Raw genomic sequence first — 17,350 nt, 5'->3', positions numbered from 1 at the left:
ATCCTCAGTGCCTGGTGTAGTCACTCAATAAATATTTGTCCAATGAATGACTGAATCTAAAATATCTAGTGTTGTTAAATATATAACATGTTGCTTTATTATACCCTTTCATAAATGGCTATTTCAAAAGGAATCAAATAATCATTTCCCTCAATAGCGCTATCCTGGAATGTAACTACCCACAAAACTAAAATGATGAGATGGGTGGGGTGGGAAGGGACAGGCTTGAGAAAATGAAAACAGAAGTTTCTTTTTTACTTTAAAATGCTCAGCTTCTAAGAACTCTGGAATTTCCAGCATTGGTTCCAACTGTCTTGTGGGAGAGGCATTTGTTAAGTACATCCCGACAGGTCCTGGACAAGCTAGAACCAGTCTTAAGAGTCCCAAGACTGAGTAACTGGGCCCTGACCACCCCGTTTCCTGGTCTGATTTTTTTTTTTTTTTTTAAAGACAAACTGATGGGAAGCTAAGGGAAATCTCAGAAAGTTACAAGACAATATCATCAGCTGGGACTTGGATGAGATCACACAGAGAAACGGATCACTTTTACTTTTGAAAAAAAAATGGATTTAAACAATGCAAAGCCCTTTCACATTCAATCTAGTGTTTGATGACCTCACCACCAACATATGACAATTTCACAAAGGGGCACCTGGGTGGCTCAGTCTGTTAAGCGTCTGACTTTGGCTCAGGTCAAGGTCTCACAGTACGTGAGTTCGAGCCCCGCGTCGGGCTCTGTGCTGACAGGTCAGAGCCTGGAGCCTGCTTCAGGTTCTGTGTCTCCCTTTCTCTCTCTGCCCCTCCCCTGCTTTCCCTCTGTCTCTGTCTCTCAAAAATTAATACACTTTAAAAAAAAATTAAAAAAGACAATTTCACAAATAAGGAAATTGAGATTCAGAGAAGCCATGGATGATTCAAGTTCTCACAGCTAAAGGCTTGAGCCTGAACTTGAAAGCACATCCCCTCATTCCAAATTCCATTCCCTTTCTGTTTACCAAGATGCCACAGGAGATGCTCCCAACCTAACTGCCAGAGCCAAAGAGAAACCCAGATTTAAGAAGACTCCTCTGCCTTAGCCTCCTGCACAAGGAACTGGTGTCACAAACTTCCGGGGCGTCTCCGCCCCAGGACAAACATATCTGCTGCTCTGTACTGGGCTGGGCCCGGTGACCCCACCCTAGTAAAATACCCAAATCAGAACATGGCACTGGGAGAAGACCCGTGTCTACAACCCTGGTTGGTCTCCATCCTGAATGATGAGCTCCCATCCTCCCGACACTGTTCATCATAATCGTAACAGCCAACAGTTCATACATGCTTCTTATGTGTCAGGCACAGTTTAAGTACCTGGCGAGGGTTAACCTATCAGTGTTCATGCCATGCTAGCAGGTAGCTAACTGGTATTACCTGCATCCTTACAGTTGAAGAAATGAAAGAACAGGGGTTAAAGCTATTTGCATGAGGCTACGCAGCTGGTGGGCTCCAGAGTCTATCCACTTAACCCCGTATCCCACACTGTCTATTCTAATTTCCTCCTGACCATCAAATTCCATTAGAACCAGCTCACAGTGGAGTCAGCTTCAACGTCTAACAAAGCAATCCTGTACACTCCTCCGAAGAAACAGACACATTAGCTCAAGAGACATCCTCAAAAACCCTCTACCAGCTTTCTTCCCCAGAGACCACACAACACCACTCTTGCTTCATGAGAACAAATGGGCTTAGGCACAACCATTTCCATTAATGAACAACCTGCCATTTTCTGCAGAATTCACTTAACGTCTGTCTCACCCATCAGCCCCCAGGCAGACACTTGGCTCAGAGGTCAAGCCATACAACCACCCTATACTGCAAGGTCCTGATGCATCTTTAAAGCCTTGCTGCCAGACTCCTGAGCTCTTAAGGTTTTTGAGGAGTTTAATTTCACTTCTAAATGGTGCAGAATAGAACTGCGATGGAGCTCTCCCACTTTCTTCAATTTACATCTAAATAACTAAACACAGCTGTTACACAGAACTGAATGTTTTGCATACCCGCTGGCCATAAGTGAAAAGATACCCCTTGCTCCTCTGTGATAATGGCATGTTTCCATTTTATCCCTCCTCTGTTCCCGTCTTCTCTTTCTCGGTCATGCATTCACCAGCCATTCCTTAAGTACATTCTGAAAGAGAGTGTAGCTTGTTGATTAAGCTGTGGCTTCCAGGGGCGCCTGGGTGGCTCAGTCAGTTAAGCTTCAGCTCAGGTCATGATCTCATAATTCGTGAGTTCAAGTCCTGCGTCGGGCTCTGTGCTGTCAGCACAGAGCCTGCTTCGGATCCTTTGTCTCCCTCTCTCTCTGCCCCTTTCCTGCTTGCATGCACATAAACACGTGCACACACACACACACTCTCTCAAAAATAAGTAAACTTAAAAAAAAAAAAAGATGTGGCTTCTGAAGTCAGACGGTCAGGGTTCAAGTCCTGTCTCTGTCACATGTAAGCTAAGTGTCCTTGGGCAGGATATTTCACCTCTTTTCATCTAGGAGACATGGGTGATAACAGTCCTGACACCAGAAGGCTGTTACAAGGATTACATGAAATCATTCAGGCTGAGCACATGGTCAAGCTCCAGAAATACAAGTTACTGTTTACAGATTCTGGGAACCACACAAGGCACTGGGATGCAGCTGTGAAAAAGATGGTGCGTACCATCAAGGAGTTCACAATCTCTTGAGGGAGACGGGCACGTACAACAGCCAGTGGATGGAATCGGGGAAGACTCCCAAGAGGAGGTATTGCTTAAAACTGTGTAAAGGCACTACGGGAGGCAGGAAAGAGCATGCAAGTTACAGGCACAGCATGTGGAGTGGCAAAGGGAGAGAAAGGGGATGATGCTGGAGACGTAAACACGGACCAGGCTGTAAGAACCCTGCTGTTTTCTAAAAAGACTGTACTTTGACGAACAATGGAAAACTCGCCAATATTTATATATTGGTAAATTTCACACAAAACTCTACGTTCTCAGCTCCTTGTGAGAAATCTGGCAATTCTGGACCTAAACAATCAGCACTGGCTGAGAAGCCTCTTCCCCCTTAGATCAGGCACGAGCTCTCCATTCGGCACAGCCTCCCCCCCCGCCACGCTCTATCACCCCCGACACAGAAACATGGTACCAGTTGCCACTTATCAGAAAACTCACAGCTCCATGGAGTGTGCACTAACAGACAGAAACCTCCAACCACTCTTGCAGCTACCTAATAGTTTTTTACTACCTCACCCTCAAGTCAAAACTCATTTATGTTGCCTCCTGACCCCTCATGCAAATGTGTCTGTGTGATCACTGGCTTAGTTTTAAAGTTACGTAAAGCAAAATTAAATGTAAAATGCTTTATGGCTAGGATTATGAGACACCCTAGTTGGCTCAGGACACTAACCTATTTTCCCAGCTTAATTATCAAAAGCACTCCATTTCACTTTTAGCAGTGTTCCAGTCTGGATGACAAACTGAACTATTACCCTTTTGACAGAGAGAGTGATTTTAACTAAATAGTCACCAAATAGTTTAAACAGTTCTGATGCAGAGCTTTTTTTCCCTAAGGAAAAAAATTATTTCTATTCAGAAGGTTCTTTCACCTGTGGACAGGAATATAGGGCAATTTCCTGAATGTTCACAGAACACGGTTAACCTTGCCCCTTGGAACTGGTATCTACACCTCAGGCCAGAAATGGAGCCATGTTACCAAGAACTCAGGAAAACTCTGATATTTGCAAGGATGATGCCATTGTTCCCAGGCAGGCCAGTCATCAGATCCCCTGGGGAATCTATACATTTTGTAAAGCTTCCCAGAAAATGTTGATGCTCATCAAGTTTGGAAACATGGGTTTGATTACCCCTTCCCCTAAAGCTCTCTCCCTGAAGTTACAAGGTAAGCAAAAAATACTCAGACCCTAAAATCTTCCTCCAGAAACAACCTCAAGGGCTTACACTCCTATTAAGATACACAAAAGGCCCTTGAAAGAAACATCCATGAGAAGAGTATTTCTCTATCTCTTACTGAAACAGAATAAATATAAATATATACATACCGTGATATATATACACACACACACACACACACACACACATACATGATACATATATGTGCACCACATGCATACATACGTATAGGGGTGCCTGGCTGGCTCAGTCAGTATAGTGTGTGATTCTTGATCTCGGGGTTTTGAGTTCGAGCCCCATGTTGGGTGTAGAGATTATTTAGAAATAAAATCTTTAAATGGGGTGCCTGGGTGGCTCAGTCGGTTAAGTGTCCAACTTCAGCTCAGGACATGATCTTGCCATCTGTGAGTTCGGGCCCCATGTCGGGCTCTGTGCTGACAGCTCAGAGCCTGGAGCCTGCTTCAGATTCTGTGTCTCCCTCTCTCTCTGCCCCTCCCCCACTCACACTCTGCCTCTCAAAAATGAATGTTAAAAAATTTTTTTTGAAGATAAAATCTTTATACACACACACACACACGTGTGTATATATGGGTGTGTGTGTGTGTATTGCTTCCATCATGCTGGTCAACACCCTTGAAGGTGATATGCAAACTTCATTTTGTAGAAGTAATTTCATTCCAGATGCTGAATCATTCAACATGGTTGCTATTTTGCCTTAGCCAGAACCCTTACAGCTCAGTGTGATATGCAATTAGAGAAACCATCTGATTTAAAGGTCTGGCACATCTCTTTCCTCTTCTATGGTCCAATTTTATTTTAAACCGTATGATGTGTATGTTGAAATATTGTAAATGTGTGTTGTAAATCACCTTAAATTCTTCTTACGAGTAGGTGAGATAGCATAAATGATATAATTCAGCATTATATAAAAGAAGACTGGAATAAGGAAATTTGGAATTCAAGTTCAGTCTCAGTGCCATGTATCGTTAGGGTCAACCTCCACGGATTTAATGGCTGTATCAAAGTAGGGTATAAATTTAAAAGATTCTGAGGTGGGCAACAGAACAGCACCCAACCCTGCAGTATGCCATTTATTTATTTATTTGTTTGTTTGTCTTTGAGAGACAGAGAGAATATGCATGAGCAGGGGAGGGGCAGAGAGAAAGGGGGACAGAGGATCCGAAGTGGGCTCTGTGCTGACAGCAGAAGCCTGATTTGAACTCACAAACCGTGGGGCGCCTGGGTGGCGCAGTCGGTTAAGCGTCCGACTTCAGCCAGGTCACGATCTCGCGGTCCGGGAGTTCGAGCCCCGCGTCGGGCTCTGGGCTGATGGCTCAGAGCCTGGAGCCTGTTTCCGATTCTGTGTCTCCCTCTCTCTCTGCCCCTCCCCCGTTCATGCTCTGTCTCTCTCTGTCCCAAAAATAAAAATAAACATTGGAAAAAAAAAAAGAAAAAAGAATGAACTCACAAACCGTGAGATCATGACTTGAGTCGAAGTTGGATGCTTAACCGACTGAACCACCCAGGCTTCCCTGCAGTATGCCATTTAGATGTGGAATTTGAACTCTCAAGTCATACTTTTAACTCAATTTCTTTGTAGACCCAGGTATGGCCCACACTTTGAAGCTACATTATAGTCACAGAAGCTGTAGGAGCTTATACAGGTTCCCCTGAAAATCCTCAAGAAAGTTTCAAAATGTTACACTGTAACCATTTTCTCAACAAAATGAGGCAACAGAGTAGGGTTTGGGTGCTTGTAGATGAGTTGTGCCTTAATTCAGCTTCACTTCATGGTTAGTGTGAAGGAAGCTATTACACTGAGGAAGGACAACTCAGAGACTGCTCTCCTAGTCTGAAAGACCAAACACTATTTCTTAGGTAGGAATAAAATTAAAAAGGAGTTAAAAAAAAATAGAACACCCTAATTTATCAAGAAATCACCGAATCTCACAAACAAGCCTTTATGAACCCCATGTGTTTCTAAATCGCTCCAATAATTACCATCCATAACCCAAAGCCCAACCATCGACTAACCACATGACCTTGGGCAAGGTGCTCTCTATAGCTCAGCTTCTTTACTTATCAAATGGAATTTATAATAGCAGCAACCTCATTAGTTTGTTGGGAGGATTAAATGACATTACGGGTGTCAAAAGTTTAGAACAATGTCTGGCCTATAATAAGCACTCAATGGACAGATCACCCCTGGTATTTATCTAATAGCACTGCGTCCTGATGCCTTCTAGGCGTTCACTATGGTGCTGGCCTCTCTATACACATCACCTTAATCCCCACCACAGTCTTTTGAAGACAATTACTATCATCCCTACCTTACAAGTGAAGACACTGAAGTTTCAGGGGCTATCCCTGCCCAAGGACACAGAGCTAGTAAGTGAACAAGACAGAGTTTGAGCCCAGAGCAGGCTGATTCTGAGACTACATTTCACCATGACATCAAGATGTCTTTAACTTTTGATTTGCTGCAGTAAAAAAAAGGAAGAAGGTACAAAGCAATGATGTCTACATGACATGTAAATTACTATGACATGGCACATTGATGTTAAAAATGTTACACGAATAGAGAAAAGTCTGAAAAGTTTTGTAGCAAACTGTCAAGAGTTTATTTACCTCTGGGAAGCAGGACTGGGGAAGGGTGTGGGGAGGGGTCTTAACCTTATGCATTCCACATTTTTACATTATTTAATTTTTTTTATAACAAGCATGAAAGTTTTTTTTTTAATGTTTATTTATTCTTGAGGGAGAGAGACACAGAGTGTGAGTGGGGGAGGGGCTGAGAGACAGGGAGACACAGACTCCGAAGCAGGATCCAGGCTCAGAGCTGTCGGCACAGAGCCCGATGTGGGGCTTGAACTCATGAGCCATGAGATCATGACCTGAGCTGAAGTCAGACGCTTAACCAACTGAGCCACCCAGATGCCCCAAGCATGAAAGTTTTTATAGAAACTTTTAATTGAAGTGTAACACACATATAGAAGAGTGCACAAATCATAAACACACAGCTGGATAGAGAGAGTCTCACACAGAAAGGGCACCCACGAACCGAGCACTAGGTAAAGAAACAGAACTGAACTTCTGAAGGCCCTTCCTACCACCTTCCCATTGCTAGCCTGACCCTGACTCCTAACACCATGGATTAATTTTGCCTAATTTTACATAACTGAAATCACATAGTATTTTCCCTTTTACATGTTTCCTTCATGTCATTGTGCAGTTGCAATTCCTACAACTGCCGGTGGTGTTTAATGTCCTCTAACTCTACTACTAGTTGTTTATCCATCCTATTGTTGTTAGACACTGGAATTATTCAAGTTTGGGGCTACCGTGAATAGTGCTGCTTTGAAAACTCTTCACGTGTCTTGCTGCCCATATGGACACGATTCTATGGAGTATTTAACTATCAGAATTGTTGGTCATAGGGTATGGGTATGGGTTCAGCTTCAGAAGCATGAGTATTTTTCACAATTCATTTAAAAAAGAAATGGATGTTGGGGCGCCTGGGTGGCTCAGTCGGTTGAGCAACCGACTTTGGCTCAGGTCATGATCTCGCGTTCGTGGGTCCAAGCCCCGCATCGGGCTCTGTGCTCGGGGCCTGGAGCCTGCTTTGGATTCTGTGTCTCCCTCCCTCTCTGCTCCTCCCCCACTCAAGCTCTGTCTCTGTCTCTCAAAAATAAAACATTAAAAAAAATAAAAAAAAAAAAAGAAATGGACGTAAAACCTTGTGGCCCTATCTGAATTTAATCCATCCATATGCATTTCAGACATCTTTATCTTCTGTAGGTCATACCTATGTCCTTACGGTCTCACGTGGTAATAGGAGTAGTCCAATCTATAAAAACTGGGCTCTCAGTCCTTGGTCAAGAACCCGGGCTCCTTCAAGACCATAGTGTTCTTCAGGAAATCATTTCAAAGGTTTATGGAATTTGCCCAGAAGGCAGTGTACCACGTACGTGAAAGCACACCGCAGGCCTCAATTACGGAGGAGCATTCCAGTTCGCCCATGATGAGGCTAACGACATCGACAATCACACAGGGTGCTAAGTGCCATACAGAAATAACCTTTTTCTCCCTTAGGCTTTCATGGGTATGTTTCATTTTGGCCTTGGCTTGGCTGCCACTTTCCAGGCCCATGAGTGGCTGAGCAACGTGGATCTGTTTATCCCTAGTCATCTTCATTTGACACAAAAACTGCCCCCAAATCCCCTCCTACCCACCCTGGCAGGCTTCTCTCTAATCCTTCAAATCCTCTGTGCTTCTGTTCTCCACTGGCCACGTGGTCATGGAATCCCACAGCTGGACTGTCAATTCTCACAGGTGGGGCCATGGCTTCTGGCTTTTCCGGGGATTAGGGAGGGGAAGTGCTGGTCTCTGGGATGCTCAGAGCTCCAGGAGCACCTGGGCTAAGGCCACAAAACAGCTAAGGTCACCACGGCCAACTCTCACGGGTATGATAGGCTCTGGGGTGAGGAGCCCAGGAGGGTCCTCCCTACCCCTTACATTGTACCTGTACCACCATTAGCACTTCTTGGAGCTGAGTTATGTGCCAAGATTCCCACCAATGAAATATTGACAGGGATCATCTAGAGGCAGAACACAGTGGTTAAAGCTAGCCTGGGAGCCAGTCTGCCTCGTTTCAAATCCCAGTTTTGCAATTTACTGCCGGAGCGTCCTGTGTCTCTGTGTCATGGGTTGTGGGGAACACAGAAGATAATGCAAGTGCACACCTAGCACAGAGTGGGCATTCAAGAAACGTTAGCCGCTGTTAAAATGATTATTATGAGATAGAGACTAAGGCTGTGGGCTTTGAAGCCAGACCAATCTCATGATTAACACAAGAGTCATCTGAACACAGATAATCACAGATGAATAACACAACACAGAATCATCTGAAAACACTTCTGAATTCAGAATACATTTTCTTAATCAACTCATAGTCGAAGGTACAACCAAAACCATATTGCCTAAAGCTGAAACATTTCTTAACAGCGAAGAAGTAGGCCCTCGTGTTCAAAGGGTACAAAACCAGTGGGTTTGCTGGTTTGTTATTTTATCTTTATGGATAACTGAACCACAGAGAAGGTGAACAATGTGCCCAGGGTCACCCAGTGTGGTGCTCAGGACTGGAGAGGAGCTCAGCCTGAGTCTCCGCCCTGGACATGCTACCAGGTACCATACAGACGTTCTGGCAGTTTTCCCCAGGCTTTCCTGAGACACACTGGAAGTCAAATCATCCTCTAAAAATTGATTTTCTGACATAGCCACCTTTGCTAATTTTAACCAATTTCTACCCTCTTCTTTACAAGGAAGCAGTTCAGTCAATGTAAAATTGTGTAAATTCAAACAAATTACCTAAAGCAAAGCTCTCTGTGGAACAATGGGGTGGCATCCTCGGGAAGGAGCCGCCAGTCCCTGCTCTCTGCACAAAAGCAACTGCTTGGTGCTCTTCCCAGTCCTGATGAGCCAAGGAGAGTGTGACCTCAGCGGTTAGGTGATAATCTCCTCTTGGTCCTTTGCCGCGCTACAATACCTGAACGTCATTCTTCTCCCCCTCTCCTCTTTAAAGACAAATCCTGGCATGCAGAAGGTTGGGCAAGGGCAGAGTATTTGATCAGAAGGTCCCAACACTGCTTGGTGAATTTCCTGCCAGTAGGCTCAAGCATTCGCTTAAGTGCTATTCCAGGGGCACCTGGCGGGCTCAGTCAGAGCATGTGACTGACTCTTGACCTCAGGGTTGTCAATCTGAGTCCCACCCTGGGCGTAGAGATTACTTAAAAAAAAAAAAAAAAAAAAAATTATTGAAAGCACTTAAATGCTTTTCCCTTTGACCCTCTTCCTCCTCTCTCCTTCGATCAACCATGGTCAGCTGGAGCAGCTAATATTTCCCAGGTGAGGAGGGGTGCGGGGCAAGGGCTATTAAAATATAGTGAGCCTTTATGGACACTTCTTGCCTTTCACAATTTGACAGGCCCTGCTCTTTCGACCCTTAGGACATGATGCAAATCTACTTCAGTCTGAAAAGAACACTCCTAAAAATCAGAAAAGACCCTCTGGCTACCAAGTATCCATCATTGAGCTTCCTTTAGGACACCCGAGCAAAGGGTACAGCATTCCCCATAAAACCACACTGCTCTTACTTAGCAAAGGCTTACTCAAGAGGCAAATAACAGCTCCTCCCACCAAGAGCACCCCCTTATCTCTGGCCCCACCCTTTCCTGTCTTTTGTCAGTTGCTGGGACAGAAAAACAGTCAACAAAAATTGGGCAGCAATTTCGGTCTGGGTGTGGATTCTCTGAAGGCTTCCCTTGAAAGCAACTAGAGGAAATAAGATATTGATATGGGGGGGGGGAACCTTAAGGAGAGACAACTGTAGATTTGGAGCAGGAAGTGACAGAGAAAAAAATCTCAGAGGACAGAGGCAAATATGTGGCTAGATCATCACGAAGTCCACAGTAGGGGCCTTGGGGTAGAAACTGGGAAGAGGAAGCAAGTTGGTTCATGCCCATTTAAAGTTGAAAACCTGGATTGAAATTTTAAGTTTATCACAATAATAGAAATAAACAATGAGGAGTAAAAGAACTACACACACAATGTGTTCTGTATGATTCCACTCAGAAACAGGTAAACTTAAGCTATGGTGTTCAGGAAACATATTTAGGTGGTAAAACTATAAAGAAAAAAACAAGGAGGTGATTACCATATGTCAAGATAGGATTATGTCTGGTGCACTTCTGGAGCACAGGCAATGTTCTAGTTCTTGTCCTGAGTGGGGGACTATACAGGTATTTACTTTATAATTGTTTCCAATGCATTTATATTTTATGACTTTTTTTTTATTACAAAAAAGAAAAAGAACCCCTTTCAAGCATGCAAGATGACAGTTATATCCGGAAGCTTTAGTAGCTTCACAAAAGACTGGAGGCAATACCAGAATAATTCACGCCACAGAAAGCAAACGCATTTATTCAAATGAAAGGTGCTCCTCTCCTGGCCTAATTTTATGGTTTGCTTTGGCGTGGAGACTCAAAGTCTATGTGTATAAAACCATACCAGCAAAGTGTGTCTGCCCCAGATGATAAATGTAGTGCACCTGCCGGCCAGCCAGAAGGCGTGTGTCTCTGTCAGTACTTACACCTCCCCTCTCCTGTTCCCTGAGCACTCTCACGCTCCTCAACGGGCAGCCGACGGTTGGGGTTACCCCCATCTCAGAGACAAAAATGTAAGAAGGCTCACCGCCAGGTACAACTCAAGTAAGAAGTAGAAACCACACCACCGTAAGATCTCAGACGACCACCTCAGGGCCCCTTGAGGACGATTTTCTCATCCCCAGGAGGTGAGGAGACATATCTTTTATCCCACGTAGAAATAATGACATGAAGAAACAACTGTATAATGGTGAGCATGAGAACGTCCCCTCTTCTGCGTCACTGTCACTTGTCAAAGCCACTGCTAAGGGCATTATAAAGATTAGCTTCCCTCACTAGACCACGGACACCTTGAAAGTGGAGCTGTGTCCTCTCATAGCTGGGACCCCAAGGCTTTGCACAGCATAAGCTCGTTAAACATAAACAAGTCCATAAGCAAATGAATAAATATATGAAGGTACAAACCCATGAATTTAGTGTTGTGGTTTCCATGCCACATAGTCATTCCTGCACAGTGCCACTTGCACTTTTTTAAAGCAGTTAAAATGACAGGAAGTAACTGCCCTTTTAACAGATTGGCAATATAGCCTCCACTTCTTAAAAAAAGGTTTCATGCCATATATAAATTCAGAAGTGGAAAGGGCTGACAGGTTAATTATAGACACAAAGGGCAAGGACAAATGGACTATGAGGTAAGCGAGTCTAAATGTGCCTTCCCAGGACAAGCATTTATTAATAAGCCTGCAAACACTGACTGGGTACAGTCAGGTTCAGCTCAGTGCCAGGCTTGGGGGCAGGGGTCTAGATTAGGAGAAGGCACAGTTTCTACACTTGAGGAATTTGGCTGGTATCTGAGAAGACAGCATGTACCTGTAAGAATAATAAAAGAAGTCCCCTCAGGATAGCAGGTGGAACAAAGGGGGAACAGGGCCTAAGATCTGAGTCACCTGCCCCTTTAGGGGACGGGATAGTCAGAGAAGACCTCACTGGGCTAGACCTACCTGGAAGGAAATATGGCCGGGACAGTGATTGGCAGAGAATCCAAGAAGAGGCCCCCCAATTCTTTGCCTCCGGCACCCCCCACCATATTCCTTCAGCCGCTGGAGGCAGGGATTTAAGTAAAAACAAACAAAACACCCAGAGGATCTTCCCTTCCCTCTCCATCCTCCCACAAAGAACAAAGGGATGTTCAGATGACTGGGGAGGCAAGTTTAGGGTCAGCTTCAGCAAGCAGATGGCCCCCAAAATGGAATACCAGGCCTCTAGGCAGGGTGTTAACACCAGGGAATGCTTTTTGCTCCCCTTTGTCATTTATTGGAAAATATTTATTGGCTGCCTTTTAGATGCAGGCAGTGAATAGGGCAACTCCCACTGGGACATTACAGTTAGTCCAGACTAGAAGACCTAAGCCTGGGCCTCCAAACCCTGAGTCTGAGTCTCCCTGGGGTTTCTGCTTTATTCCAGGGTAATGGGCCTGGTGGTCTCCCATTACACCTGGGCCTTCCCAAAGAAAGGCCCCTCTAAGAAGCTTTCAAGCAGCATTCCCCCTCCACGCAAAGTGAAAACTCCTCCCCACCCAGTATCCCTGGGCAAAAGTGGCTGTTCGGCTGATAACCTGGGAACGGCAGGAAGAAATAAGGCATGGCCATCTCCCGCAGGAGGAGGGGAATGTCCAAGAGGGTTTATCTGGGCTTGCTTGTTTCCAAAATCCGGTACGTTCTCCAAAAGGTAGGAACGAGGTGAGGCCTGGCCACGGAGTTAAGTCCAAAGAGTGGAAAACTAGTTGTTTCAGAAATTCATCACACCTGCCCCGGGTAAACTTCCCACCTACTCCACCTCACTTCCAGGTCTTTCCAGCTGCTTCCAATCTACTTTCAGCCACTCGGGCGACTTGTGAAGAACTGGGACGGGATACCTGCCAGCGTGCGGTAGCTGCGGGGACTCTCACGCCCTCGCGCGTGGACAAGGCGCGCCCACACGCCGGGCCGCGCTTCGGTGGCGAAAGAACGAAAACTGCCCCCTCTCTGGCGCGCGCTGACACCGGCAGAGCGCGCCCGGCCGCCGCCCGTTCGCCTCGCCCGGGAGCGCAGCGGCGGGGAAGGGGCGGAGGCCCCAGGCGCACGGGGAGCGCTTGGCGCGAGGCGCACCTGGATGCGACCGGCCGTGCTAGCTCGGGCCCGGGCTCCCTAACATTGGTCTCCAGGCAGCGCGACCGCGGGACCCCGGACCCCCTCCCCCAGGTCCCCTCCGGGTCCGCCGCTCCCCAGCTCGATGCTCCCCGCTCCCTGAGCGTCCCGAGCGCTCTTACCCGGGAAATGGTCAGGGGTTGCTCGAAGTCCTTGCCCCCCACGAGGCGGAAGCCCCATGGTCCCGGGCCCTGGAGGACTATCTGCTGGCTGGTCATGGCGGGGCGACCCGAGGGCACAGACGGCGCAGGACGCGGTGCGCTGGGCTCCCGGCAGCTGTCGGAGAAAGTGCGCGCGGCGCGGGCCCCGGGAGCCTGGGGCGGGCGTGAGGAGGGAGCGCGCGGGGGTGGGGGCGCGCGGGGGCGGGGACGGCTCCGCCCCGGCGCCCCGCCCCGCCCGGCCCGCGGCCGCTCCCCGCCCAGCGCGCCCGCCCCGGCAGCCCCGAGGCGGGTCGGGGGGTCCGGGTTCTCCGCAGCCCCGCCCCAGCAGCGTCTCCCGCCCTCCCCCCCTCTTCCCTGCGCAGGCCGCCGCCGCTCCCAGCCCCGCCGGGGGTGCTAGGTGCGAGCCAAGCAGGTTCCGACACACACACCGCGCCGGAGACAAAGCCGGGCTCGGCGCTTTCGAAAATGAGTTTGGAAGTGCTGTGCTAACTCAGCCCTCAGAGGTCCACTGCATTTTCACGTTTGCTTCTCGTGAATGCTAATGATGTTTAAAAGGTGCTTTCGAATGATCTCATGGGATGCGCTGGGGCAGTCAGGGCGTTTAACCCCATTTTACAGATGAACTAAGTGAGCCGGCCTGAGGTTAGAAGGCTCGCCCGAGGCCACACCGCTCGTCAGTGATGTAACCGTAACCCCGCCTGGGCTCCCCGTGCTGCAGAAGCTCACACTGGAACTTTCCTAATGCTAATGAGACCATCGCACGATGTTGTGACTGGACTCACAACTTTCCTAGAAACCTTTCCTCCAGACGGGAGTTCGGAGTTCGAGTTCGCCGTAGGTTCTGACCTTCATTTCAGACGTCAAGTCGGGGTGGGCCAAGGGCTAAGCGCGTGGAGAGAGCCCTAAGTTGAGGACAAAAACTTGAGTTCCCAGCCTGCTACCTGCCTTGTAATGGGCTCCCTGCCACCCTGGCCTTTCAGTGCATTCTCCACGCCAGACCAGACCAGGTTCCCCGCTGTCCGCTGGGTCTGCACTCCAAGTAAGGCTGAAGTCCAAACGCTTATCAGGCCACCCACAGAATAACCCAACTCCCTGCCTGTCTGACCTCATATCCTCCTACTGTCCCCCCACCCCTACCCCACACTGGCCCTGCTCCTGCCTCAGGGCCTCACAGCAGGGCCTCTGTCTAGAATTCTCTTCTCCAGCCATCCATGGCCTTCTCTTTGTTCAGATGTCATCATACAGGCCATTGCTGAGTGCACTCAATTTCAAACCCTCTCTCCAGGGGCGCCTGGGTGGCTCAGTCAGTTAAGCCTTTGACTTTGGCTCCCGTCATGATCAGTGGGTTCGAGCCCCACATCATCAGCTCTGTGCTGACAGCTCAGAGCCTGGAGCCTACTTCTGATTCTGTCCCTCTCCCGCTCACCCTCTGTCTCTCAAAAATGAATAAATGTTAAGAATCTAGAACCTTCTCTCTAGACTGCCCTCTTACCTTCCCTATTTTATCTTTCTCCATTGTATTTATCACCATCTGACATATAGTTAATATTTTACTTATTGTTTGTCCCATCCCCACTTCTAACCATTAGTTCCCAGAGGGGAGCTAATTCGATCACTGCTGTATCCCAGTGCTTAGAATAGTGCCTGGCACGTAGTATGTAAGGAATGCAATTCACTGGCCACCCTTATGACCACCTTGCCCCCCTGGGCCCAGGTTCTTCATAGATTTCTTGGCGCTCATTCGTACTGGCACTTGGGCCCCAGCACAGTGCTTGGCACACAGCGCATGCTGTATGCATTTGTTAAAAGCAGAGCTCTGTCTCTGTGACCCCGGCATACTTACCAAGGAGCACTGTGCATAGATTTGCATATAAACAAATACTTTATTTCTCCAATTGTGTCACAGCACAAATGCATATGCCTTGAATTGGTTGCTCAAAGTGGATCTATGTTATCTCTACATCCCTTCTACCCCCCCCCCCCCCGCCACCCCGCAACCTGACATTCTTTCTTGAATCTGAGAAAAAAGGAATGGAGTTATAGCCAGGAACCAGCCACCTGCTTCATCGAAGCCAAACATATACCCTCTTCAATTAGGTTCTGTGGATTAGAAAACATGTTAGTGTTTCAAGTCCCTGCAGAATTTGGGGGAATCATTAAATTCTGAGTCTGCCTGTAGATGTGCAGTAGTTTTGAATATTTTGTGTTCTAGGAGGAGAAAAAGGTTGAAAAGCCACAGCCTCTGTGTTCCCCAAGAGCAGGGGGCTGCCTCTCATTCTTCCCAGGTGTCCCACTGGCATGAACCTGATACATCGTAGGTGCCAATGAGTGCTTATTGCATGCAATATTCTTTACAAATATGGGGCCCTAGTACTGCTCTGAGGTCGTCCAAGTCCACAGCTGCTGTTAAATGTTAAATGTTCTTGGTTGTTAAATGTTCTTGGTTGCGGTCCGGCTTTCCACAGCAAGAGCTATGAAACAGTCAACACTTTGACCCAGTCATCCCCTTTCTGGGCACTGATTCCAAGGACATAATTTCAAAGGAGAAAAAAGCTATATGTACAAAGATATTTATAGCTGCATTATTTATAATGACGAAAAACTGGAATCAAGCAGTAACAGAGAAGTGGCTAAATATGGTATGGCCATGAGGGAATAGTACACAGCATGAACATGAAAACAGTGAAGGGTACGAGGAGGCAGGGGATGTGCTTTCAAAATACATAAAAAAGAGTTTACAAAATTATGTGTAAACCCAATAGTATTATTTATAAACAAAATTATTTGTTAATTTGATGTTAAAAAATAAAAATGATGCCTACCTGCTATCAAAAATTAGGAGAGGGGTGCCTGGGTGGCTGAGTAGTTTGAGTGTCCAACTCTTGGTTTTGGCTCAGGTCATGATCTCACTGTTCATGGGATCAAGACCCGTGTGGGGCTCCGTGTGCTGACAGTGTGGAGCCTGCTTGGGATTCTCTCTCTCTCTCTGTCTCTCTCTCTCTGCCCCTCCCCTGCTCTCTCTCTCTCTCTCTCAAATAAGCATTAAAAAAAAAATTCTCTCTCTCTTCCTCTGCCTCTCCCATGTGCATGCTCTCTCTCTCTCTCTCTCTCTCTCTCTCTCTCTCTCAAAACAAGGTCCTTAGATGGATGGAGACTAAATGCTAGTGTTTTGGGGTGGAGGGTAGGCACCTCATCTTCTATCTAGAAGCTACCTCTGAGATGGGCACACAACTTGTACTCAGAAAATACCCAGTGATTGACAGCTCTGACCCCTTGCAAATGTAAGCAACCTTGTCTTATCTTAAACACTGTTACTTGTTTATCTATACTCTCCAGGTCCCTCAGACCCTAGACTCAAGCCGAGTACTAAGGGAATGCCCTTAAGCAACCTCTCTGAAGTTCAGTTGTCTTATTGTTATTATTATAATGCATTCCATAAAAGTTTATTGACCTAAACAGCCTTCATCAATCAAATTTTTGGGCGTGGGCGGGTGGGGGGACTTGCAGGAGAATTCAGGAGAAATGGGAAGCAAGGAGGGTAGGAAAAAGTGGTCCAGAAAATCAGGGGGGACAGTGGGCCTTCCCAGCTCTCAATTTTACAGTGTGGACAGGGTGGAAGGTGACTGTTGGTGGGTTCCTCCAGTAAGCCTTCTTGCAGATGTAGCGAACACAACGCCCCCTCCCCCTCATTCCTCCACTCCCCAGGGAGCCATTGCCAGGACCCTCCAGAGCCACTGTGCTGAGACTTGGCTTCCTGGAACAACAGCTCCAGTTCATAAGGACAGGGAGTCCAGGCTGGGCTAGGCTTGAACTATAGTTTTATTTAATCTCCAGGACAAGTCCTGTACTTGTGACCGCAGAGCCCCCATTCCTGGAGATCGCTGCTAGGACCCCTTCCCTGGGCTAAGCGTTTCTTGAGGGACCTGAC

General features: G+C 47.1%; 1 protein-coding gene across 2 annotated transcripts in view; it reads right to left on the bottom strand.

Annotated features, from left to right (window-relative positions):
- The window catches only part of PDLIM1 (PDZ and LIM domain 1), a 48,396-nt gene extending 34,815 nt beyond the window's left edge, over window positions 1-13,581 (bottom strand). The window contains exon 1 of one of the 2 annotated variants that reach the window (XM_030334462.1): window positions 13,384-13,581. In XM_030334462.1, the coding sequence (XP_030190322.1) occupies window positions 13,384-13,479 (96 nt within the window). In that variant the 5' untranslated portion in view covers window positions 13,480-13,581. Of the gene's footprint in view, window positions 1-2,033; window positions 2,100-13,383 lie in introns of those variants that run through there. The other variant, XM_030334463.1, reaches the window with a different exon arrangement.
- Window positions 13,582-17,350: the final 3,769 nt, after the last annotated feature.

Source organism: Lynx canadensis, chromosome D2, assembly GCF_007474595.2.
Source record: "Lynx canadensis isolate LIC74 chromosome D2, mLynCan4.pri.v2, whole genome shotgun sequence".
NCBI classification, from domain to species: domain Eukaryota; kingdom Metazoa; phylum Chordata; class Mammalia; order Carnivora; family Felidae; genus Lynx; species Lynx canadensis.
The sequence above is the reverse complement of the archived record's forward strand: the minus strand, read 5'-3'. Positions and strand labels throughout refer to the sequence as shown.